This window comes from Heterodontus francisci, chromosome 4, assembly GCF_036365525.1.
Source record: "Heterodontus francisci isolate sHetFra1 chromosome 4, sHetFra1.hap1, whole genome shotgun sequence".
Lineage (NCBI taxonomy): Eukaryota > Metazoa > Chordata > Chondrichthyes > Heterodontiformes > Heterodontidae > Heterodontus > Heterodontus francisci.
This window is the reverse complement of record NC_090374.1, coordinates 58,143,900-58,170,722: the sequence shown is the minus strand read 5'-3', so window position 1 is coordinate 58,170,722 and position 26,823 is coordinate 58,143,900. Positions and strand designations below refer to the sequence as shown.

General features: G+C 43.2%; 1 protein-coding gene across 2 annotated transcripts in view; it reads right to left on the bottom strand.

Moving 5' to 3' along the window:
• rasgrf2b (Ras protein-specific guanine nucleotide-releasing factor 2b) overlaps positions 1-26,823 on the bottom strand; it is a 323,823-nt gene that overhangs the window by 16,735 nt on the left and 280,265 nt on the right. For both annotated transcript variants that reach the window (XM_068028824.1, XM_068028826.1), the window contains 4 exons: positions 11,480-11,592; positions 7,984-8,044; positions 2,817-2,920; positions 2,067-2,151 (listed from right to left, as the gene is read on the bottom strand). In XM_068028824.1, the coding sequence (XP_067884925.1) occupies positions 2,067-2,151; positions 2,817-2,920; positions 7,984-8,044; positions 11,480-11,592 (363 nt within the window). The remainder of the gene's footprint in view (positions 1-2,066; positions 2,152-2,816; positions 2,921-7,983; positions 8,045-11,479; positions 11,593-26,823) is intronic.

Sequence of the window (26,823 nt, the reverse complement as noted above, 5' to 3'; positions counted from 1 at the left end):
AATTTTGATTGTATTATAGCAGTATCCAAAGCCATTTCTTTTTGAATTCTATATAGTATTACTGCCATACTCTCCTGTGGGCTTCTGTGATGAAATAACAATTAAAAGCAATGCAGTATGGCATTCACATAATGATACTAAGGGTGCCACGACTGCAGATGAATTATCCTAAATATCCTAGCATATCTAAGTTATTTCTGAGTGAATTTCAGTTAGTCAATAACAGATCAAACTGGAGCCATCTATGAATTCCCGGTCTACAATATGGCACTGAAATTACACTGGGATTACTATCCTGTTAAAATAAATGGGATAATACCTCCATGAAAATAATGGAGTCAGGAAATGTACAATAGTTATCGCCGAGCATAATTTCAGGACCTATGGGCTGTTTTATCCTGGCCTGGTAAGTCGGGGTTGGAGGCAGGGGAGCAGTGAAAATAGGGGGGAGCCGCGTCAGGACAGCTCCTCGATGCATTCGCGCTTCTGAGGGACTTTCCCAGGGATGGATTGGGAACCAGGTCGGCTGCCCACTCCAAGGCCCTGTGCACCAGTGATGGTATTTTACCAACGTCAGAGCGGCTCCCTGGCATATGCGGTGGCCACCAGCTCAATTAAGGCAGCCTCCTGATGGGGCTGCTGGTCTGGCATCATTAAGAGCCCTCTGATCAGCCCTGCAGCGTCGGGGCCCATCCACATCCTTAATGGGACAGTGAGTGTGGAGGTGGCCACTTAGGAAGGTGCCTCTTGGAAGGTTGTGCCGGCAGGCACGCTGATGACATAGGCGGATGCAGGACTCCCATTTGGGCCTAACCTCAAGGTCCCAATGCTGACCAGAAAATCCAGCCCTATGTGTTTCTAATGAGTTCTTACCAATCACCTGTCAATTAGAGCTGTTGCTCAGTTGGTAGCACACTTGCCTCTCAGTCTTGAGGTTCCAGGTTCAAGACTCCCTCCAGAGCCTGAGTACAAAAATCAAGACTGATACACCAGTGCAGTACTGAGGGAGTGTTACACTGTTGGAGGCGCTACCTTTCAAATGAGATGTTAAACCGAGGCCCCATCTGTCTGCTTGGATGGATGTAAATGATCCCATGGTGCTATTTTGAAGAACAGCAAGGGAGGCATCCTGGTCAATATTTATTCCTCTATCAACATCACAAAAACCGATTATCCAGTCACTATCACATTGCTGTTTGTGGGAGTTTGCTGTGAGTAAACTGACTGCCCATTTCCTACATTGCAACAGTGGCTGTACTTCATTGGCTGTAAAGCACTTTGAGACATCCAGTGGTCGTGAAAAGTGCCAAATAAATGCAACTCTTTATTCTTTTTACCTTATGAGTCTGTTGATATAATGTGAGGATCAATATTTGGTAAGCTTGGATTTGAGAGCTTTATGCATTTGGTTAGGGTGACTTGAAATGTTGGTTTTTGATTGAAGTGCCCTGAATTAGGTTCTTTTACAAATCCCCACATTATACACTATTCAGATGACTTTGGATTTGGGCTACTTCCATTAAAATGTGTGTGCATGTCACTATTTTGGATATTTGGCATAAAAGGTGGCATCTGTGCAAAACCATACCTGCAGAGGAAGGTTTCGCTTATTTATCATTTATTTTTAAATTTAAACAACTTGTCTGTTGGCTGGCAATGTAAGGTTCCTGCTGGTTTCATGCTGGTTGGTGCAGACAGGATTATGCAGCACAATTAAAACAGCACAATACAAATAATTCACAGCGATATACTCCAGAGCTCTGATCATACTTTGCCAAGTATGTTTTGAAAATATGATGGCATAATATACTGGATAAAAAATACCTGCTATCAAATACAAATGACACTGATAGAAATAAAAATTCAAATTTCATGTAAACAGTTTTTGTAGGTGACACTCAATATTTTGGATTCAATAGCTGTAGAACTTTTTTCTATTAAAAGGCAAAGCACTAGCAGGAAAAATAGAAACATATTGCCATCTATTGTGACATAAAAACCATGCAAATTACCTTAATATCTAAAATGGGAATATTTTTAAAATAAGAAAGTCTCTAGTTCCTTACATCATTAAAATGCTGGCTAGTTTTCATGATGTATGGTGTCCGTTCACTTTTATCAAGTTTCATCCATCCTTGACCTAGAAACTCCCTGAAAGAAAGTTTGCAAATTACTGGGACTGTTCATGCTGCACTTGGTTTTTCTTTGAAATTTTGTGTTTTCGTTACATGTGGCCTTTATAACATCAGATTGACATTCTCACAATAAAGTGGAATGCTGTTCAGAGGGAACTTTGTTAGTGTACAAAAGTATCCTTTAAAGGTGTTACTGGCATTTACCAATAGACAGACCATAACGCATCCATCAAATGCTAGATAATACCACCACATCACCTCCTATACAAATGAAAACAGAATTTGTAATAAACTAAAACAAATTTATAGTGAAAAATGGCACAGAAAATTTTGTACTCCTGTAGATTTGTGTATCTTAGTTTGAAACAGTCACAAAGAGTGACATGTTCCGAGAACTAGGTCCTTCCTCACAGCCTTAAACTGATGAGAATTCCCCTATAAAAATACAATATGATGAGACACTCTCTATGGTCACTGACCTCCAGTGCTACATAAAGGTCTAAATGATTACAAGATGACAGGAGAATCCCATAAACATGCTTCAGATCAATTAATCTTTCTTAGGTAGAGACCTTCAATTTGCATTGTGTTTTGGAGCTGTCGATATATATAAGAAAGTTTGAATCCTCAGACATAACTAGTTCAAAAAAAAAGCGTATTCTAAGACAAACTCAAACTCACTCATATGGTATGCTTCTGAAAACAATATGATCAAGGAGAGTTAACTGTTCTGCTATTTCCATGACTGATAGTGTCTCAAAGGATTCCATCCTGCGGCCATCTGTCTGTAAAGAATCACATTATGTGGCAGATTAGTACAACAAAGGAAATAGGACATCATTTGGACTAAATTACAGGATTTCTGATTTTGCGATTTTTGCTCAGTGGGGATCATTAATTGTGCCAATGAAATTAGAACAAAGAACAAAGAACAAAGAAAATTACAGCACAGGAACAGGCCCTTCGACCTTCCAAGCCTGCGCCGATCCAGATCCTCTATCTAAACCTGTCGCCTATTTTCTAAGGGTCTGTATCTCTTTGCTTCCTGCCCATTCATGTATCTGTCTAGATACATCTTAAAAGACGCTATCGTGCCCGCGTCTACCACCTCCGCTGGTAATGCGTTCCAGGCACCCACCACCCTCTGCGTAAAGAACTTTCCATGCATATCCCCCCTAAACTTATCCCCTCTCACTTTGAACTCGTGACCCCTAGTAATTGAATCCCCCACTCCGGGAAAAAGCTTCTTGCTATCCACCCTGTCCATACCTCTCATGATTTTGTACACCTCAATCAGGTCCCCCCTCAACCTCCGGCTTTCTAATGAAAATAATCCTAATCTACTCAACCTCTCTTCATAGCTAGCGCCCTCCATACCAGGCAACATCCTGGTGAACCTCCTCTGCACCCTCTCCAAAGCATCTACATCCTTTTGGTAATGTGGCGACCAGAACTGCACGCAGTATTCCAAATGTGGCCGAACCAAAGTCTTATACAACTGTAACATGACCTGCCACTTCTTGTACTCAATACCCCGTCCGATGAAGGAAATCATGCCGTATGCCTTCTTGACCACTCTATTGACCTGCGTTGCCACCTTCAGGGAACAATGGACCTGAACACCCAAATCTCTCTGTACATCAATTTTCCCCAGGACTTTACCATTTATTGTATAGTTCACTCTTGAATTGGATCTTCCAAAATGCATCACCTCGCATTTGCCTGGATTGAACTCCATCTGCCATTTCTCTGCCCAACTCTCCAATCTATCTATATTCTGCTGTATTCTCTGATAGTCCCCTTCACTATCTGCTACTCCACCAATCATAGTGTCGTCTGCAAATTTGCTAATCAGACCACCTATACTTTCCTCCAAATCATTTATGTATATCACAAACAACAGTGGTCCCAGCACGGATCCCTGTGGAACACCACTGGTCACACGTCTCCATTTTGAGAAACTCCCTTCCACTGCTACTCTCTGTCTCCTGTTGCCCAGCCAGTTCTTTATCCATCTAGCTAGTACACCCTGGACCCCATGCGACTTCACTTTCTCCATCAACCTACCATGGGGAACCTTATCAAACGCCTTACTGAAGTCCATGTATATGACATCTACAGCCCTTCCCTCATCAATCAACTTTGTCACTTCCTCAAAGAATTCTATTAAGTTGGTAATACATGACCTTCCCTGAACAAAACCATGTTGCCTATCACTGATAAGCCCATTTTCTTCCAATTGGGAATAGATCCTATCCCTCAGTATCTTCTCCAGCAGCTTCCCTACCACTGACGTCAGGCTCACCGGTCTATAATTACCTGGATTATCCCTGCTACCCTTCTTAAACAAGGGGACAACATTAGCAATTCTCCAGTCCTCCGGGACCTCACCCGTGTTTAAGGATGCTGCAAAGATATCTGTTAAGGCCCCAGCTATTTCCTCTCTCGCTTCCCTCAGTAACCTGGGATAGATCCCATCCGGACCTGGGGACTTGTCCACCTTAATGCCTTTTAGAATACCCAACACTTCCTCCCTCCTTATGCTGACTTGACCTAGAGTAATCAAACATCTATCCCTAACCTCAACATCCGTCATGTCCCTCTCCTCGGTGAATACCGATGCAAAGTACTCGTTTAGAATCTCACCCATTTTCTCTGACTCCACGCATAATTTTCCTCCTTTGTCCTTGTGTGGGCCAATCCTTTCTCTAGTTACCTTCTTGCTCCTTATATATGAATAAAAGGCTTTGGGATTTTCCTTAACCCTGTTTGCTAAAGATATTTCATGACCCCTTTTAGCCCTCTTAATTCCTCGTTTCAGATTGGTCCTACATTCCCGAGTGCGTATACAAGATTATAAAATAACAACCAGAAACTTAATTCATAAAATAGACACTAAAGATTATTGTAGGTTTTCTTATGACGAAGTAACAAAAAATAGCAATAAGACAATAATTTATTTTGCAACTTTTTGCTCACTGGTAACCTTTGAGCATCAGGGTCTGTTTCATTAGTTTGCTTCTATTAAATAATATTATGGCCGCATGTGAAGTAAAGAAACACAAGTATTTTCTGAAAAAAAAAGGCTAAAAAGAGTGTACGCTTGTAACTAATGATTCAATTTGTAATTAATAAGATTTTCCTCTCCATTTTGGACTGTCATTAGATTTATCAAGATACTGAGACGGCCAGTGATGGCCTGGGTTACTAGATTGAAGTGACCCAATGGAATAAACTTTGTTCAGAGATCCTGGAAACAGTCAGTGTGAAAAAAATGAGTTCCATTATATCTCTGTTGGCATTGCCTTTATCACATTTAAGTACTTCAAGACTTAGTAAAATGCAATTGTTTGGGGGTAGGTTACAAATTTAAAGCGAGGCACGCTCCTTTCAAATGGCCCTCCCTGGCACTTGCTAGTATAGGTCTTCTTATTCTGAGATGAAACACTAAGATCATAAAGCTAGAGGGCATATCTATTGCAAGGATTTGTCACTTTTTACTATGAGGATGTCTTATGTTTTACTGTAAGACTAGCTAATGAAACTATTCTTCAGGACCTATTTTAACCTTGACAGATCCCAGGTCAATATTAATCCTCAAGTTATCTAGCGCATGTATATCTTTCCAGTCAATACTTTGAGATAGATGAGATAGAACATTGTTTGGCTTTGATATAATTAAGTGTAATATTATGCTGTGACCTCTCTGCATGAGTATAACCAAGCAGCTAAGAAAACTAGACACAATCACTCTCAAACAGATGATTCCACATTTCATCAGAAAATGGCAGTTGAGATTTGAGTTTTTTTTGTTCTTGCCTTATGCTGCGTTTATAAAATATCTATTCCATTTTTGTTATTCCTTTTCAAGCACAGCTGTACCTTGGAGGATCTGAGGGGTTGAATTTCTGTTTGGGTTCCCCTGACAATTCTTCATAACTTCAGCGAAAGATTGCATAAACCTCAGAGAAACGGATTGAGCATTCTCACATCTGGCATAGCCCACCCAGATGCAGAGTAAATCTCCCTCTACCCTATCCAAGCAACATGCCTCAGCCTCAACCACAGACAAATATCCCTACTGTAGCATTGTGGCATTGTTTTCCATTTAGTATGCCAAGAAATCTGTGTCCTCTCTTAGTAAGAATGCCAATTAACATTGAATTAAGGACAGTTTGGGCTATAAGGCCATGCCCAGTAGGAACTGAATTGAGATTGCCTAAACTTTACAAGCAGCAGACAGAAGAGACTTTCATGCCATCAGTCTGGGCTGGATTTGAATCTCGGTCTTAGAGGTGAAAGTTCAGCGTCTAACTCATTGTGCAATCTATTTCTCTACAAATGCTATTAACAAAAACTTTTTATATGTTGGGCAGACCTCATTTAAGTAAATATCAATCTGTCTGCTTAAAATTATAACTTCATTTAGCTTTACCTAAATTTCTTAAAGTTTTATCATTGTTATGAGAGTGCTTCTATTTTTTGTAAAATATGTTTAACGGACTTATAGTTGAATTATGGACATTGATTTATCTGGAAGCTTGAAGAGATGCTGAACTTCGTGTTTTTTTTTAAAAGAGGTCACCGGAAGGTTCCTGGACTTGGCTTGTAAGCAAGCCCTTACGTGGAAGGCACCTGTTTTCAGATAAAATACCAGCAGGGAACTTCTTGTTTTAACTTGGAGAAGATATTTACAGAGAAGTAACAGGTCAAGATTTATAGGGGTCAGGAGGCTTGATTCTTGTGACATTGCTTTTGGTTTCATTTTGGACAGTGAGTTGGAGGGTAAACTGCATGGAAGACAGTTGGTTTTTGCCTGCCAAGGAAGCCCAGCTAATCTCTTTCTCTCTCTTGGAAAGAAACCCTACATATCCAGTGTGTCAGTCTTCTTTTTCCTCCTGTATTTGAAGAAACCCTGCGTATCGAATGTGTGGGAACTGAAACCCCTATTGTTTCACTTCTGCTGTAAGGCTTATCTGAAACTTCTATTGCTGCATTTCTTGGAAAGCCTACCCAAACTGATCTTCAATATCGCCTGGACAGAACTGTTCTAGGAAGATTCCAGTGACAGCGATCTATACGCAATTGGGACGCCAAACCAAAACAAAGGGCATCCTTCCATATCTTCTCTTTTTTGCTTCTAGAATGAGCCTGTGTGGTTTTTTTTTGTCTTTTTAAATTTTTTTGTAACAGAGCTCTAAAACTAAAACCCCTTTTATTTTTCTGGTTAACCGATGTATGTGTGTGTGTGTGTGTGTGCGTGCGTGCGTGCGTGCGTGCGTGCGTGCGTGCGTGCGTGCGTGTGTGTGTGTGTGTGTGTGTGGATGTGTGAGGGGCTAAGGTAAAGAAGGAACTATTATACTTCAATCTGTGTGTTCATGCTTTGCTTCATTACTGATTAAGACTTGTTTTATAATAAACTGATAATTTTGTTGTTTATTAGAAAAACCTGGTTGGTGTGTTTTATTCTGGGAAGTATATAATTGACCTTATCGGTAAGTGTGAAAATTTAAATATATGTTGTGACCTGCAAAGAAGTGGATATAGAATAAACAGTGTACTCCTCCCACCACGGTTGTAACGTCATAAGGCCTGTAACTCTACCTGGTGTCTTCTAAATTAAAAGCCATTTAAAGAACACAACATTTGTTACATATTTAATATCATAAAAATAAATAGCAGGTAAATGTGGGGTTAGAAGAAAGTGGCATTGAAAGACTACAGTTTGTTTTTAATGATCCATTGATCTATAATACTGCCTTATTCTTACTGATATCTAAATTTAACCTAAGAACTATTTCATTGGGTGGGAGACCATGTGGGTTTATTTGTTGATTGACACACTCACCATCTGTATTAAAACTTCCATTCGCAGCTGACAATCATCTAATTCATCCTGTGAAAGCGCGCTGACAAGAGAGTTTAATGTAGATTAGAAAAATGTACACCACGGAAGTCAACAATATTTAACACAACCAAATCATTGAACTACTAATGCATTTACAGTCATTATAAAAAAATTGATTAATTAACTTGCAGCTTTTATGCACAGCATTTGGGACTCCATAATAAATCAGCAGCATTTTGCATATGCAAATAAATTGTATTGCTGCAATTTCTGCTGAACTGTAGACAGTTTTATGCTGGCTATTAACCCACTGTAATATTATGCAATTTTAGGCTGCATTGGACTGACACTGTTGTGCTGCTGTGAAGTTATGTTGGTTATGCATTGGCATGAGAGTGGCAGTGTAACTTGTGAGTCAACCTCTGCTGTGATTCTTGAACACACTAAAGCCTCCAAGTTAAAAGCAAAATACTGCTGATGCTGGAAATCTGAAATAAAAACAGAAAGTGCTGGAAATACTCAGCAGGTCTGGCAGCATCTGTGGAGAGAGAAGCAGAGTTAAATTTTCAGATCTGTTAGTCCGATGAAAGATCACAAAGCCTCCAAGATGCTGCCTCATACAGTTAGGCATTGTACCAACAAAACTTGTACTTAAATAGTGCCTCCAACGTAATAAAATGTCCCAGGAGTGTTATAAAGCAAAATTTGACACTGAGCCACATGTGGAGATATGAGGGCAGATGACTAAAAGCTTTGTCAAACAGATAGGTTTTAAGGAGTTTCTTAAAGGAGGAAAGAAAAGTAGAGAGATAGAGAGGTTTAGAGAGCGAATTTCAGAGCTTGGTGCCTAGGCAGCTGAACGCACGGCCCCTAATGGGGGTGCGATTAAAATTGGGGATGCTGAAGAGGCCAGAATTAGAAGAGTGCAGGTATGTCCGAGGGTTATGCGGCTGAAGAAGATTACAGAGATAGGAAGGGGCCAATTCATGGAGAGATTTGAAAATAAGGATGAGAATTTTAAAATTGAGGTATTGCTTACCCGGGAGCCAATGTAGATCAGCAAGCACAGGGGTGTTGGGTGAATAGGATTTGGTGTGAGTCAGCATGGGCAACAGAGTTTTGGATGACCTCAAGTTTATAGAGTGTAAAATGTGGGAGGCCAGCCAGGAGTGTGTTGGAATAGTCAAGTCTGGATGTAACAAAGGCATGGATGAGGATTTCATCAGCAGATAAGCTGAGGCAGGGGCAGAGTAGGGTGATGTTACGGAGGTGAAAATAGATGGTCTTAATGATGGTGCAGATCTTGGGGTCAAATATGACACCAATGTTGTGGACAGTCTGGTTTAGCCTCAGATATTTGCAGGGAAGAGGGATGGAGTTGGTGAGAGTGGAGTTTGTAGTAGGGATGGAAGACAATAGTTTCAGTCTTCCCAATATTTAATTGGAGGAAATTTCTGCTCATCCAGGACTGGATGATGGAGAAATACTGGTGGAATTGAGAGAACATAAAAACATAAGACGTAGGAGCAGGAGTAGGCAATTCAGCCCCCTGAGCCTGCTCCGCCATTCAATACGATCATGGCTGATCTCATCTCGGCTTCAACTCCATTTTCCTACCCGTTCTCCATAACCCTTCAACCCATTACTAATTAAAAATCTGTCTATCTCCTCCTTAAATTTACTCAATGTCCCGGCATCCACCGCACTCTGAGGTAGTGAATTCCACAGGCTCACGACCCTTTGAGAGAAGTAATTTCTCCTCATCTCTGTTTTAAATCTGCTACCCCTTATCCTAAAACTATGACCTCTCGTTCTAGATTGCCCCACCAGAGGAAACATCTTCTCTACGTTTACTTTGTCAATCCCCTTAATCTTCTTATATACTTCAATTAGATAAATTAGAGAGGTGGTTGTGAGGTAGAGCTGTGTTGTCAGCAAATATGTGAAAACTGACCTTGTGGAGTATAAATAAGGTGATCCATTGGTCTAAGTTTATAAATTTATTATGATATATCTTTAATGAGGATGTGTCCCCTATCACCCATGGTGTCATAACAAGGAAAAGAAATTGATGGTGGAGCAGAGATCTGAGCATGTGTGTCAGCATACATGTTCAGAGCTTCTTTCTGATTCACAGAGTGCAAAGCACAGTCTGCAATATGATTCTAGTCTTGCCAATTACAGTTGGCACTATTTTTTACTTGTCTGAACACAAGGCTGGTTGTGTAATTAGATGCTGCTGACTCTCATTGCTGTAAACAAGAACAATTTTTAAATATAAAGTAAGTATATTCTTGATGCCCAATTCCTCATGAGGTTGCTCTTTAAAAATGTTCTATTTATTTTTAATTTAGGGTTTTGTTAGTGACTTGATCTCCCAATCCTAATCTTTTAGTATTCTTGCCTCCATCCACCTTAAATCTGTCATTGTACTTGAACCTAATTCAAATGGTCCCACCCAATCTCATTTAACCTATGGGCCTAATACTGTTATTGATACACTGTTCCACCTCCTTTCCCTTAGGAGGCCATAGAATGTTATAGCACAGAAACAGACCAGCCTATCAAATGTTCACATGACCAACTAAGTTGAACTTCCATCTTATGCTTGCTCTCCAAACCCTGTAATATTTCTAATCCTTAAAGAAATAATTCTCATTCAAGACAATTTATGGTTTTAGCTTCAGCAATGGTTTGTGGCAGAGTTCCATATTTTTACCACCCTCTGTGCAAATCTTTTTTTTTGCCCTCTCCCTTTATTTCTTATTGTGATTATCTTAAACGTGCACTCTCTTGTTACTTTCTCACCAACCAGAATCTATCACTATTTATCTAATTATCTAATTTATCTATTTATGTAACAGCCCCGACAACCATCTTTACCTACAGCACTTGTGGAAGAGTCTGTCACTCTAGAATTGGCCTTTATAGCCACTCCAGGTGCTGCTTCACAAACCACTGACCACCTCTAGGCGCTTACCCATTGTCTCTCGAGACAAGGAGGCCAAAGAAGAAGATTATCTTAAACCTGCAACCTCTTGTTACTTTCTCACCAACCAGAATCTATCACTATTTATCTTATTATTAACCTTCATAATTGTGAATGTCTCTATCAGGTCACCACTTAGCCTTCTCAGTCCTACTGAAAAATACTCTAATTTGTTAAGTCTCACTTTATAGCTATAAACTCTTATCTCCAGTAACATGCCAGTTAATCTACACTTCATATATCCTATTGTCTTTATATATTTTCTATAAAGGAGAGCCTAAAATTTTAAACAATACTCCTAGAACTGTTTATCTAGGATCTTTTACAAATTCAACATTATCTCCTTGCATTTGCATTCAATGCCTCTAGATACAAATTGCCTTTAGAGCACTGATACCCTAGGTTCTTCTAAGAAAATGTTGTCACCCTGTTATTACATTTTTAAGTAGGTTAAGTGGTCAATACAGACCACAACAAGGAATTATTAGCACAGCATAAAAATATTACCTTAAAATGTTGGCTGTGGCTTTCCTTTCTTGGGGCAGCAGATCATGATCACGCATCACTTCCTCTAACAAATTTACAATGTTTGACTTCAGTTCACTGTTCATCTCAAAATCCTGAGCAATTAGAAAATAATAAACTCATTAGTATTCACAGGTGGGTATCCACATTTTGTCAGTAAATCCTCTTAGATGAAAAACGCTTGATTGTTTTATCTATGTAAGCATTTCCTCACAGTCAATTACTTGTCAGAGCATTGAAGAAGAAGGTTCATATTTATTAAAGTTTTTACATAAGACCTATACAGCCCATTATTAAGAAAATTTCTTCCTCGCTGCCCAGTGCACATCTAATATGAGCACCATATTGCAAGAACAATCTAATTGAACTTTGTCAACTTTTCCAAGACCTAAAGGCATTTTTCATTTTATTAAAAGCACAGGAAAGCATTGAGTAAGAAAATGTCACTCAGTTATTTGGCTTGTTCCTTCTGAACGACAATGTTTTCTACACATCAATCCTATGATGGATTCTGCTTTACACATTTAATCTTCTGAGTAAAAACTCTGCAAAGTTCTTCCATGATCACCAGAATTTCAGGACGTCTATCCCTCCCTATTTCTCTACTATTCAAATACCTCATGCTGATCAACCAGTTGGGCATACCTAGTTTTTTTTCCACTCCAAAGTTCCAGGATTCACAATTTTTCTTTTTGTCTCCACTATTCAGCTGCAACGAGTTACATTCTACTGATCTTTCCTTCGTTAGAACAGCACAAGAACGATTATATTCTACTTGAATATTACAGTTCATACTCAATAGCATGAATGATGTGAGGCTTGGTGCAAAGAGCACTGGGTATCCATTTTCTATATTATAGGGTGCCCAGACCTGAAGCATACAAAGCTCTCAATGATACAGTGCTCCATACCATGATCAGACATGTTTTTATAGTGATTCCACCAATTATATGCCCAGCTCATGCAAATGACAGGATGTCAGCTGTGCTGAAGGAGGGCACTATGGAGGACTCGAGCAGTGAGGCAATATGGGCAGAACTCAGAAATAGGAAGGGTGCGGTAACAATGTTGGGGCTGTACTACAGGCCTCCCAACAGCGAGCGTGAGATAGAGGTACAAATATGTAAACAGATTAAGGAAAGATGTAGGAGCAACAGGGTGGTGGTGATAGGAGATTTTAATTTTCCCAACATTGACTGGGATTCACTTAGTGTTAGAGGTCTAGATGGAGCAGAATTTGTAAGGAGCATCCAGGAGGGTTTTCTAGAGCATTATGTAAATAGTCCAACTCGGGAAGGGTCCATACTGGACCTGGTGTTAGGGATTGAGCCCGGCCAGGTGGTTGAAGTTTCAGTAGGGAATAGTGATCACAATTCCGTAAGCTTTAAAATACTCATGGACAAAGACGAGAGTGATCCTAAAGGAAGAGTGCTAAATTGGGGGAAGGCCAACTATACCAAAATTCGGCAGGAGCTGGGGAATGTAGATTGGGAGCAGCTGTTTGAAGGTAAATCCACATGTGATACGTGGGAGGCTTTTAAAGAGAGGTTGATTAGTGTGCAGGAGAGACATGTTCCTGTGAAAATGAGGGATAGAAATGGCAAGATTAGGGAACCATGGATGACAGGTGAAATTGTGAGACTAGCTAAGAGGAAAAAGGAAGCATACATAAGGTCTAGGCGGCTGAAGAAAGACGAAGCTTTGAAAGAATATCTGGAATGGAGGACCAATCTGAAACGAGGAATTAAGAGGGCTAAAAGGGGTCATGAAATATCTTCAGCAAACAGGTTTAAGGAAAATCCCAAAGCGTTCTATTCATATATAAGGAGCAAGAGGGTAACTAGAGAAAGGATTGGCCCACTGAAGGACAAAGGAGGAATGTTATGCGTGGAGTCAGAGAAAATGGGTGAGATTCTAAATGAGTACTTTGCATCGGTATTCACCGAGGAGAGGGACATGAAGGATGTTGAGGTTAGGAACAGATGTTTGATTACTCTAGGTCAAGTTGGCATAAGGAGGGAGGAAATGTTGGGTATTCTAAAAGGCATTAAGGTGGACAAGTCCCCAGGTCCGGATGGGATCTATCCCAGGTTACTGAGGGAAACGAGAGAGGAAATAGCTGGGGCCTTAACAGATATCTCTGCAGCATCCTTAAACATGGGTGAGGTCCCGGAGGACTGGAGAATTGCTAATGTTGTCCCCTTGTTTAAGAAGGACAATCCAGGTAATTATAGACCGGTGAGCCTGACGTCAGTGGTAGGGAAGCAGCTGGAGAAGATACTGAGGGATAGGATCTATTCCCATTTGGAAGAAAATAGGCTTATCAGTGATAGGCAACATGGTTTTGTGCAGGGAAGGTCATGTCTTACCAACTTAATAGAATTCTTTGAGGAAGTGACAAAGTTGATTGATGAGGGAAGGGCTGTAGATGTCATATACATGGACTTCAGTAAGGCGTTTGATAAGGTTCCCCATGGTAGGCTGATGGAGAAAGTGAAGGTGCATGGGGTCCAAGATGTACTAGCTAGATGGATAAAGAACTGGCTGGGCAACAGGAGACAGAGAGGAGCAGTGGAAGGGAGTTTCTCAAAATGGAGACATGTGACCAGTGGTGTTCCACAGGGATCTGTGCTGGGACCACTGTTGTTTGTGATATACATAAATGATTTGGAGGAAAGTATAGATGGTCTGATTAGCAAGTTTGCAGACGACACTAAGATTGGTGGAGTAGCAGATAGTGAAGGGGACTGTCAGAGAATACAGCAGAATATAGATAGACTGGAGAGTTGGGCAGAGAAATGGCAGATGGAGTTCAATCCAGGCAAATGCGAGGTGATGCATTTTGGAAGATCCAATTCAAGAATGAACTATACAGTAAATGGAAAAGTCCTGGGGAAAATTGATGTACAGAGAGATTTGGGTGTTCAGATCCATTGTTCCCTGAAGGTGGCAACGCAGGTCAATAGAGTGGTTAAGAAGGCATACGGCATGCTTTCCTTCATCGGACGGGGTATTGAGTACAAGAGTTGGCAGGTCATGTTACAGTTGTATAGGACTTTGGTTCGGCCACATTTGGAATACTGCGTGCAGTTCTGGTCGCCACATTACCAAAAGGATGTGGATGCTTTGTAGAGGGTGCAGAGGAGGTTGACCAGGATGTTGCCTGGTATGGAGGGCGCTAGCTATGAAGAGAGGTTGAGTAGATTAGGATTATTTTCATTAGAAAGACGGAGGTTGAGGGGGGACCTGATTGAGGTGTACAAAATCATAAGAGGTATAGACAGGGTGGATAGCAAGAAGCTTTTTCCCAGAGTGGGGGATTCAATTACTAGGGGCCACGAGTTCAAAGTGAAAGGGGAAAAGTTTAGGGGGGATACGCAGAGGGTGGTGGGTGCCTGGAACGCGTTGCCAGCGGAGGTGGTAGATGCGGGCACGATAGCGTCTTTTAAGATGCATCTAGACAGATGCATGAATGGGCAGGAAGTAAAGAGACACAGACCCTTAGAAAATAGGCGACATGTTTAGATAGAGGATCTGGATCGGCGCAGGCTTGGAGGGCCGAAGGGCCTGTTCCTGTGCTGTAATTTTCTTTGTTCTTTGTTCTTTGTCCCTGGAATATGAGCACAGGTTCTGAACAGCTTTCCATACGTTAAGTGCTCATGCAAATGAAGTGTTGCAAGGGAAAACTTTTGCCTTCAAATGGATCCTTGGTTGGAAAGTTCACTCCTGTTTTTGGTATATGTTTGCAAATTTGCAATATTACTGTTGTTGAACACTTGGTGTTTTTCTGACAGCTTCTTAAAGTTGCACAGCATTTGCTCTCCTTATGGACATAACTTCCCATTTGCAGATTTAGGAGGAGTAGTAGGACCAGAAGGGGCATGACAGCCAGCTGCACTTGCAGTTTAGATATTCTATTAGAATTCATCCTTATGCTACTACTATGTGTACAGGGCCAAGCTATTCTTTCTGGAGATGTCCAAATACATCTGCATACAATTTGATGACACACTTCACACCCCTCGGGAGCCAGTTGCATTATAGGGATGACTCTACCAGTGGCCATATAAGTTACAGCTGTGTTGAACTTTTATGCAGCAGGCTGTTTCTAAGCAACTATGGGAAATCACTTTCACATTTCCCAACCTTGCTAGGGACAGTGAATTGAAATGCAACAGGCAGCAAAAAAGACTGCCATTCCACAAACTTTGTGAGTGAATGTCCACTAAATTGGTGGTTCTTTCAACCTCCAGTAGACAATGCTGCAAACAGTACTGAACAACCATAAAGCATGTGGGGAGGGCTGCTCAGAGTCGAAGGACATGGAGTATAGTTGTTGAGTACAACACCAATGTGTAACCCAAGGACAAGAGCTGAGGACACCTGTGCCTTATTTGACCACACCACCGACATCCTCAAGCAGCGATTAAATGCCTGTATGGACCAGGAGGAGTGATACAGTAAAGCTCACCCAATATTTATGGAGCCACAAAAATTGAAAGAGTAATCACAATATTATAGTCCTTGACAAAAAGTTAGTGATTAGATATGAGTACAGCTAATAACAATGATTCTGAAAGGTTGCTCTTCCAAAAACAAGATGGAAGGATTAGAGACCATAGGTAATGGGTGAGCACACTGTCGGAAATCACACCTGCCAAATGGAAACATATTAATTTCGTCATATGGGACACTATTGAACCTTTTTTTTACTGTACATTGCACAGAACCTATTTTAAAAAAAATAGAACCGAGCAGCTAAAAACATGGTTGCTTATTTGCATTCTGAGAGACAGTTGAATAGAAAGACAATGGAAGTGCTCACTGATTCAATTAACAAGATTGGTCTGGGCAACAGTGATGATCCACATTTTGTCTGTGTAAGAGCCAGCACTCCACACCCCACCGAGTGTGTCTAGTAAGCTTTGAAGTCCAGCAACCACCCTCCGTCCCCCCCTCCACCCCCCCAAGAACCTGCTGAGTTGAATTTTTGAATTGTGCCACACAGAAAGGTAACAGATTGCAATTTGAACACAAAAGAGAAGGAAGGTGTCTACTAGTCTCTCTCGCCAGCAAAGTCCCAGGTACCCATGGTAGCAGCTTCAGCCTCAAAACAGAGCACCTCTTCAGCCTTCTGGTACCAGAGAAGTGAGTTGGAAATTGGGCACTGGGCCCCTGCGAGAACTCCAAGACTTCAACTTTTATAAAGGACATTTCCACCCAGTAACTGAGTTCCCTCTATTATGAAATGTACTTCCACCACTTACCCCCCACAATTCTTTCTTTCCCTCTGTATGTATTTGTATGTGTGTTTATCTCGTATACATGCTACTGTGGTTGCGTCGTGTATTTTAGTAATTTTAACCGAGTTAGAGTCATAAGGCTAATAAACTTACATGTTTCTCGTTTAAACTTAAGAAAACCTGTCTGATTGGTTCATTTGCAATCACAATTAGAGTGCAGTGAGAAAGGACTCACTGAGTGGGGGGGGGGGGGGGTAAGCTAAAATGACTGTGTTTCCAAAAGATAAACCCTGTTATGGCCAAACCAGGAAAGGGGCAAGAGGGGAGCCTGAGACCCCTTCCTCACCCTGTCGTAATAACACCCACAAGTTATATTGGCAGTCCAAACATTCTGAAGTGAATGTGAAATTGCAACATCCAACATTCAGTGAAAGCTATTTGATCATGCTCATTCATATAAATTCTGGCTGGTTATCAATGGATATGAGAGGGATAAATTTTACAAATTTGTGCTCCCAGTTGACAGCCTCACCAGTCAGAACATGTATCAGGAATTCAGGTGTGTGATTTACCATCCATTAAAATGATAGTATGCTCAAATTCCTAATAAAGGTTGGTGGTGAATGATGTTCCCTGCTGCTAGTGTGGACTTGTAAAAATTACCCACAAGGTGCCTCTGGAATTACAGCATTACTGCACCATAGAAATTTAATTTCAGTGGGATCGATTTTTGCAATTTAAAGTTCTCTGTCGTAGGATAAATTTATATAACAAAAAACACATACCAAATCAACCACAATAACCTTTGCCCAGAGGCAGAAGCTAACTTAATAATCGAAAATGTATTTATCGCCATTAGCCTGAATGGAACAAAGCAGAATTTAATCACATGACCCTGGTTTTATTTTCTCACACAATCTCAACCACAAATATGGTCAAATTGCACCTTGAGATAATAGCAACAAGCTCATTAGTAAAATGTTTCTGCTTTCAAAACAAAATCCACCTAACATCATCCAGTACAATTCCAACTCCCTCCAAAATAAAATCCTGGAGCTATTGTCAATGGTGTGAATCACAGATAACTATAAGCATTGGAGTAATATCCACAAATTACTCTATGTACACAGAACACACTCTGCTTCAGCCCCAGATCCTGACATGTCGCTGTTACAAATAAAATATCCATAAGTGCATGTGACAAAATAACATTGGTTTTTAAAATGAACATGGAAGCATCAAAATGCCAGGCCTGCTTTGACAGCTGATTGGCATGTATGGAAACAGGGACATCACTGTGGTAATTGTAATTTTCACCATTCACTATCATTCTTGCTATGGTCATAGAAACATTAATATACAGCTAAAAACTATTTGTATATGTTATTTTTTTTACATTACAACAGTGATTGCACATCAAAAGTACTTCACTGGCTGTTAAACGTTTGAGGACATATTGAAGTTGTGAATGCTGATATATATTTATATACTGATACGTATAGATATATATCTATATAGCTCAATCAATCGATCAATCAATCTTTCTTTCTCTATCGAGATCTGTCATGAGTTCCAATCAGTCACTCAAATCTAGCCTGCTCCATCTGCCACTATAAATGCAGCAGCTTTATAAAATCGAACTGTCCTGGAAACAAACTCTTTCGATGGAAAGTTGAAAAAGATGAACCTGCCAGACCAGACAATTCCAGTTAGCTGATCTCAACCAGGGTAATAGTAGAGATGCTACAATTGTGTCCTGGGGCATGGGAGGAGAAAAATACCTTGAGCAAAGACTTCCTTTATGCACTGAACATAGCTATATGTTAATCACACATAAACAATGTGTTCACAATTTTGTTACACCAATTGCACCTCTCCTCAAAAAAACAACTCTTGACCCCCACAGTCCTTGCAAACTACCGTCCAATCTCCAACTTTCCCTTTTCCCTCCAAAGCCCTTGAATGTGTTGCCATCTCCCAAATCGGTACCAATCTTTCCTGGAACTTCATGTTTGACTTGCTCCAATCAGATTTCCACCCTGGCCATAATACTGAAAAAGCTCTTATCAAAAGTCACAAATGATACGCTATGTGACTGTGATAAAGGTAAACTATCCCTCCTCGTCTTTCTCAACCTGTCTGCAGCCTTTGGCATGGTGGATCATACCATCCTCCTCCAAAGCCTCTGCACTGTCGTCCAGCTGGATGGGATTGCTCTTGCCTGGTTCCATTCTTATCTATCCAATAATAGCCAGAGTATCACTTGCAATGGGGTCTCTTCCTGCTTCTGCACCACTACCTCTGGTGCCCCCCAAGGATCTATCCCTCATCCCCACTCCTATTCATCTACCTGCTGCCCTTCGGTGACATCATCTAAAAGCACAGCATTAGTTTTCATGTGTATACTGATGAAACCTAGCTCTACCTCACCACCACATCTCTCGATTCCTCCACTGTTGCTATATTATCAGACTGCTAATCACATCCAGTTGTGGATGAGCAGAAATGTTCTATAATTAAATATGGGGAACACTGAAGCCATTGTCTTCAGTCCCACTCCAAATGCTGCTGTCTAGTTACTGGGCTCCAACCCTCTCTCTGTCTGAGACTAAACCAGACTGTTTGCAACCTTGGTGTCATATTTGACCTTGAGATAAGCTTCCGACCCCATATGCGCTCCATCACCTATTTCCACCTCTGTAACATCACCCGACTTGGCCCTGCCTCAGATCATCTGCTGCTGAAATCCTCATCCATGCCTTTGTTATCGCTAGACTTGATTATTCCAACACACTCCTGGTTGGTCTCCTACATTCTACCCTCTGTAAACTTGAGGTCATTCAAAACTCTGCTGCCAATGTCCTGTTCATATATTGCCCCTGTGCTCATTGACATACACTGACTTCCAGTCAAGCAATGTCTTGATTTAAAATTCTCATCCCTGTTTACAAATGCGAAATGGCCTCACCCCTCCCTATCTCTGTAATCTCCTCCAGCCGCACAACCCTCCGAGATATCTGCGCTCATCTGATTCTGAAACAAAAACAGAAAATGCTGGTAATACACAGCAGGTCTGGCAGCATCTGTGGAGAGAAAACCGAAGTGAATGTTTCAGGTCGATGACCTTTCATCAGAACTGGCAAAGGTTATAAATGTAATAGGTTTTGAACTTGTGGGGGGGGGGGGGGGGGGGGGGGTATGGGGCAGGGAGGAGAGAAGAAGAACAAAAAGAAAGGTTTTTGATAGGTGGAGTGCAGGAGAGATTAAATGACAAAATGTTTCATGGTACAATGCCAAGTAAAGAAATAAAAGATGTGCCTGGATGAGATGTAGATGGCAGAATAGCAGCTGTTTGAACACAAAGTAAAGTGATTAAGAAAGAAACAAGGTGGGCGGTGAGGAGGGGGAATAGCAAAAAAAAACGAAAAAAGGAAAAAAAAGCAGGGGCAGAGGTTATGATCTAAAATGATTGAACTCAATGTTGAGACCAGAAGGCTGCAAAGTGTCCAGCCGAAAGAAGAGGTGCTGTTACTCGAGTTTACGTTGAGCTTCACTGGAACACTGTAGTAGGTCAAGGACAGAAAGATCAGAGTGGGAGCAAGGTGGAGAATTAAAATGACAAGCTCGAGAATCTCGGGGTCGTGCTTGCAGACTGAACGAAGTGTTCTACAAAGCGGTCACCCAGTCTGCGTTTAGTGTCCCACATTGTGAGCTGTGAATACGGTATACCAAATTGAAAGAAGTACAAGCAAATCGCTGTTTCATCTGGAAGGAGTGTCTGCCACCCTGGATGGTGGGAAGAGAGGTGGTGAAAGGGCAAATGTTACAGCTCCTGTGTTTGCATGGAAAGGTGCCATAGGAGAAAGGGGAGGTGTTGGGAGTAACTGAGGAGTGGACCAGGGTGTCGCGGAGGGAATGGTCTCTTTGGAATGCTGAAAGGGGAAGGGAGGGGAAGATGTGTTTGGTGGTGGCATCACGCTGGAAGTGGCAGAAATGGTGAAGGATGATCCATTGAATACGGAGGCTGGTGGGGTGGAAGGTGAGGACAAGGCGAACACTATCATGGTTCTGAGAGCAAATAGATCGGACACAGTTGAGGGCCCTGTCAATCAGGGTGGGTGGTGGGGCGGGTGGGGGGGGGGGGAGGTTCTTCGGTTGAGGAAAAAGGAAGACATATTGGAATTGCTAGTATGGAAGGTTGCATCATCTGAACAGATGCAATGGAGATGGAGAAACTGGGAGAATGGAATAGAGTACTTGCAGAAAGTGAGGTGTGAGGAAGTGTAGTCCAGCTAGCCGTGGGAGTTTGTGGGCTTATAATGAATATTGGTTGACAGTCTATTCCCAGAAATAGAGACAGAGAAGTTGAGGAAGGGAAGAGAAGAGCTGGAGATGGACCATGTGAAGGCGAGAGAAGGGTGGAAACTGGAAACAAAGTCAATGAAATTTTTCAATTCAGGGCAAGAGCAGAAAGCAGGACTGTTACAGTCATACACTCATCTAATTCTGGCCTCTTGAGTATCCCCTATTTTATTCGCTCCACCATTGATGGCCGTGCCTTCAGTTACCGTGGCCCTACGTTCTGGAATTCTCTCCTTCCAACTCTTGCCTCTCTATCTTGCTTTCCTCCTTTAAGCCACTCCTTAAAACCTACCTTTTTGTCCAAGCTTTTGGTCATCTGACCTAATATTTTCTTATGTGGCTCCATGCTATATTTTGTTTCATAATGTTCCTGTGAAGTGCCTTGGCACATTTTGCTAAAGGCACTGTATAAATATAAGTTGTTGTTGTTGTGTTTGTTAGGGGAGCAATTTCCCATAAACTAGTGAGGTCGTGCAACCCTAATTCAGAAAGAGGCACTTTTCCTACCCTCACTGCAGCACCATTCCATGAGAATATCATGATAATAAAACTGATCAAACCCGTCTCGATGTCACACCCACCAAAACAAAGTTCTCATGGGCTGCAAAAACAAATGCTACCAAAAGATGGCACTCTGAATGCTGGCATTAAACCAATGTATTCTTACAACTCCTGTTAAATCCCAAACACCGTAACAAGTTTGAAATATTGTTGCTATCTTTCCATGGTTTTACATCCTGCACCAGATTTTCACACAGCATAACATTCCAAACAATAAATAAATGACATCATTGACTTTTCAGAGCAACACGAAAATTTTGTCTCACGATTTTCCTTTTTAGTTTCCTATCTGACCAAGCTCCTGTACTCCTCTCCCTTGCAGCTTTAGCTCACACATGGTGGCGTACAGTCCGCTAGTTGACACGGCCCTCCAGTGACCACTGGCAGGTAATTTGACCCTTCATCAAAACTCAGGGTTCTGATGAAGGGTCTATGTGTGAAGTGTTGACATACCCTTTCTCTTTACAGATGTTGAGATGTTGACAACCCTGCTGTGCTTTTCCAGCAATTTTCTTCATTTATTTCCAATTTCCATCAATTGCTTCTTTTTCTTTTAAACCATCCTGCTTTATATGTCTCAGTTCCACACCAACAGAGACATCACAGGGCTTTCAGGGCATTACAGAAGTAGAAATATAGAAAATTTATAGCAGAAAGGAGAGCATTCACCCATTATGTATGTGCCAGCTATCCAGCTTAATCCCACTTTCCAGCTCTTGGTCAGTAGCCCTGCAGGTTTCGGGCACTTTGGGCTGAATTTAATGAGCCCGCAGCATGTGGCGTGCCCACGCATCACACGTGCAGCTGCGCTGCCGCAATTGCACGGCAGGCAGCTATTTAACATAATGATCACCCCCAATCACGTGGCGGGGGGGAGGTGAGATGTCAATTATGTTGTCAGCAGACAGCGGATTAGGTGCTGTCAGCATCTTTAAAAGCCTAACAGCCCTGCATTCACTCCTGCCTTGCAGTCAAGAGAAGGTTAGTGTACTGTGAGGCATAAAAGGTCACAGTACTGTTTCCTACAATACTCAACCCCACCTAGGAAGAGTGGAGAGGATGGCAGAGGGTTGACCAAGGGTGGCCCCATGTTTCAGTGATGCCTCCCTGCAGATTCCTCGCCAGGCTGCAAGGGAAAGGCGGGAGCTGCCTTCCCCAGCGATGGCAAGAAGAGGTCCTCCTGCCTGAGCAAGCAAGCCTGGATGGAGATTGCAAAGGAGATCAGCAGCCATAGAGTTACCTGACGCAACTGAGTTCAATGCAGGAAGAGGGTCAACGACCTCCTGCCAAGGTGTGTGCTATGTTCCAATGCTCTTTTCTGGGGTTTGGATGTGAATACAGGGTGTGCAACACGATGAGATTGCCACTGTCAGTGCGATGACAGAGAGGTTATAACCTCATCAATGACAGATACATGCCTGCATCTGGGCCGCACGCCACCCTTGTTCATAGCTCACCCCCAGCAAATCCCATGACAACATGTGTCATCATGAGATATATCAGATCCCCCAGTTGGGGACAAGGGGCCCATAGTAGCAGGACTGTCATGGTGATACTAATGCTAGTTTATAATTTCTCCATCCTTCCTCGTGCAGCAGAAGAGGGCCCATAACAGGTCGGTGCCGGCCAAGTCTGGTGGAGGGGTCCCAGAAATTTGTCCTCGAAGCCAGGCTGAGGAAGAGGATTTAGAACTAAGGGGGATCCAAGGCAGATGCACTATATCAGGTGGGGAGACTGGATTGCTGCGCAATAGAGTGCCTACTGCAGTTCATCAAAAAATTCAGGAATAATGGAGAACCACCTCAGGCATGTTTGCCATAAAGGCATATGTGCAGCCTAAGTCACACATGTTTGTGTTCTCTCAGGCAGGTAGGCGTTCGCAGGTGACTGTGGCTACAGGGATATGTGTTAACCTCTGAGGAGGAGGACCACTCAGAGGATGCACTGTCCCATGACACTCCTGCACCTTCCACCAGTGCCTCGGTGGGTAATCGATCTGCATCAGAATCAGGGTCACAGGCTGGTGTGAGCACTGCACATGCACCAGAGCAGCTGGCTGAGGCTGAGGCAGCCAAGGCCTCCAACAGTCGGAGGACTGTGGGTGGCCAGGCCTATGCTGAGCCCCAGATTGACAACGAGCCTCTGGTGTTGACAGCACAGGGCATGCTGCAGTTGCAGGGAGAGGTAAGGCAACATCTGGTGGAAATGCCAGAGGCCATGCCCATGACGATGGAGGAGTCCATCCATGCCATGACTGCTGCCATGTCTCAGGCATACAAGTGCATGGCTTCCTCCATTGGGATGTTGGTGACCCTCGTGGAGAGTAGATTTCACAGATGCTCTGGGACCTGCTCACCATTGCCTTGATCATGAGCTCAACTCAGCAGTGGCAAGGTAAGAGAAGGACCAGGAGACTGGAGGCTTCTCCCACTCCTCGTCCTATGGTGATCAGGAAGGTTCCAGCAAGACTTCAGAGGGAGGAGGACAGGCTGCCCTCCACATCAGGGGGCTCCCCTCAGGCTGCTTCGAATATGGACACTGGATCTTTGGCCCCTCTGCCAATGAGCCCAGCTCCTGCAGCCACGATGCCTGAGGAGAATCCTGCACCGTGCATGAAACCCTTAGGCAGCCGGGCCCTCAAGGCCTCAGGCATCCAGAGGATGGCCGCTATAGTCATCACAGACTAAGGGGCAGCCTACCTCCTGTTCAGTTGCTATTGCAGGGGTCAATCCATGTAGCAGCAGTCGCAAGCATATTAAGAAAAGCACCTAGGCACACATGGGTATTCACGGGTGTTGGAAATATGTTCTTTGGAATTTAATTAAATGCTCTTTAAACAGCCAATCATTGGCCATCAATATGGCACAGTGGCGCAGTGGTTAGCACCGCAGTCTCACAGCTCCAGCGGCCCGGGTTCGGTTCTGGGTACTGCCTGTGTGGAGTTTGCAAGTTCTCCCTGTGACTGCGTGGGCTTCCGCCGGGTGCTCCGGTTTCCTCCCACAGCCAAAGACTTGCAGGTTGATAGGTAAATTGGCCATTGTAAATTGCCCCTAGTGCAGGTAGGTGGTAGGGAATATGGGATTAATGTAAGAGGAGATGTGGTAGGGAATATGGGATTAACGTAGGATTAGTATAAATGGGTGGTTGATGGTCGGCACAGACTTGGTGGACCGAAGGGCCTGTTTCAGTGCTGTATCTCTCTATGACTCTAATATGTGAAAACCATGTTCCAACACTTCTTAATTGTGAGCTTCTGACTTCCACCCTACCCCTTAGTGCAGTGCCAATGTGACCACGCCCTCATTACCATGGCAATATGACTGCAGATCTCATTAACATATGCTCTACCATGGGCAGTGGCACACAATGCAGCTGGTTGGCATTCAAGTAACACAGATGGGAAGGAGGCGGGAGACTACATGCATGAAGGTGAGTCTTTATCAGGTTCTCATTAAGTGGACATCAGGGTGGCTGAAAGCGGGTCATTACGAGGTTGTCTCTTTCTTCCATTGCACATCGCTCAACGTGTCTGGCCTCCAGCGCCATGTTCTCATCATCCATCGCTGGATGCGCCTGTCTCTCCTCTACGTCCTCGTCATTGGAGGATGGTTGTCGCTCAGGCATATCTTCCTCATATAAGGCCTCCCCCCTCTGCAGGGCTAGATTGTGTAGAGCACCGCAAACCAGCACGATATCCGAAACCCTCGCCGGGGCAGACTGCAGGGCTCCACCAGATCAATCAAGGCAGCGGAACCTCATTTTCAACAGCCGAATGGCCTGCTCAATGGTTGCTCGGGTGGAGCCTTGGAAAGTGTTGTATCTCTCCTCTGCTGCATTGCGAGGGTTCCTCACAGGCATCAGAAGCCATGTCTTCAATGGTTAGCCCTTGTCCCCGAGAATCCATCCCTGAAGGCGAGTGGGGGGATTGAAAAGCTGAGGCACCTGGGACTGTCAAAGTATGTTGGCGTTGTGGCTGCTTCCCGGGAAGCGGGCACACACCTGCAGGAAAAGCTTTCAGTGGTCGCAGACCAGTTGAATGTTGATTGAATGGAAGTCCTTCCTGTTGATGAAGGTGGCTGGCTCGTCTGTGGGAGCCTTGATGGCCACATGCATGCAACCTATCACACCTTGCACTTGGGGGAATCCAGCGATGGCCCCGAACCTGATGGCCCTTTTGACTTGACTGCCAGGGTTGATCCGGTAGCACACATAGTCGCTCGCCCTCTTGAAGAGGGCACTGGTCACCTCCTTGATGCAGCAGTGGGCTGCTGCCTGAGAGACTCCACACATCCCCTGTGGATTCCTAAAAAGATCCAGATGCGCAGAAGTTTAGTACCACTATAATCTTTAGGTCCACTGATACAGGGTCGCCCCCAAATCCCATAGGTTGCAAATCGCCCTGCAGAAGGCCACATAAATTGGTGATGGCCTCCCTGGAGAGTAGTAGTCTTTGCTGAGAATGTCGCTCAGACATTTGGAGGGAGCTGCTGCAAGTCCTGTAGACTCTCTAGCGTGCTTGGGCCCTTCTTGGCCTGGCCAGCTACTGCTGCTCTTGTTATGGAGCTTCAGGGTCTGTCCCAGCTGCCTCTTGGGCCTGTCTCTGTTAGAGGTGCCTCAAAACGCCAAGAGGATCCAAAAACACAGGGTGTATTAGACCCATGGCGGGTGTCCTAGGGCCTCAGATTGCTTCAGATGCAGAGACAAGCCTGCCTCAGCAACTATGCTTATCAATATTTTCTCGGCGGAATGCCTGGTACCTCAGAACTCAAACTTACTGACAACACACAATAACACAGCAGTTATGCGACCCTCTAATGCCCACCCGCACCCAACCTAAGCACTTGCAGAGCCCCCAACACACACAAGCCCCTTGCAGAGCCTAGATGCACATAACTCCCTTGCAGAGCCCCCATACACACAGCCCCATTGCAGAGGCCCCTAGTATGCATAGCCCCATTGCAGAGGCCCCCAGTACACACAGCCCCCTTGCAGTGCCCCCGATAACCACAGCCCCTTGCAGATCCTAAATCAGCAGAGCAGCAATGGCTGCAGAATCCCCCACTTCCCCTATGCTGCAATGGTCAAGATACCTCCCCGTCACGGCATTGAGACCTTTTGCCTCGGTGCTGCCAGCTTTAAATGATCGCAAAGCTGAAGGCA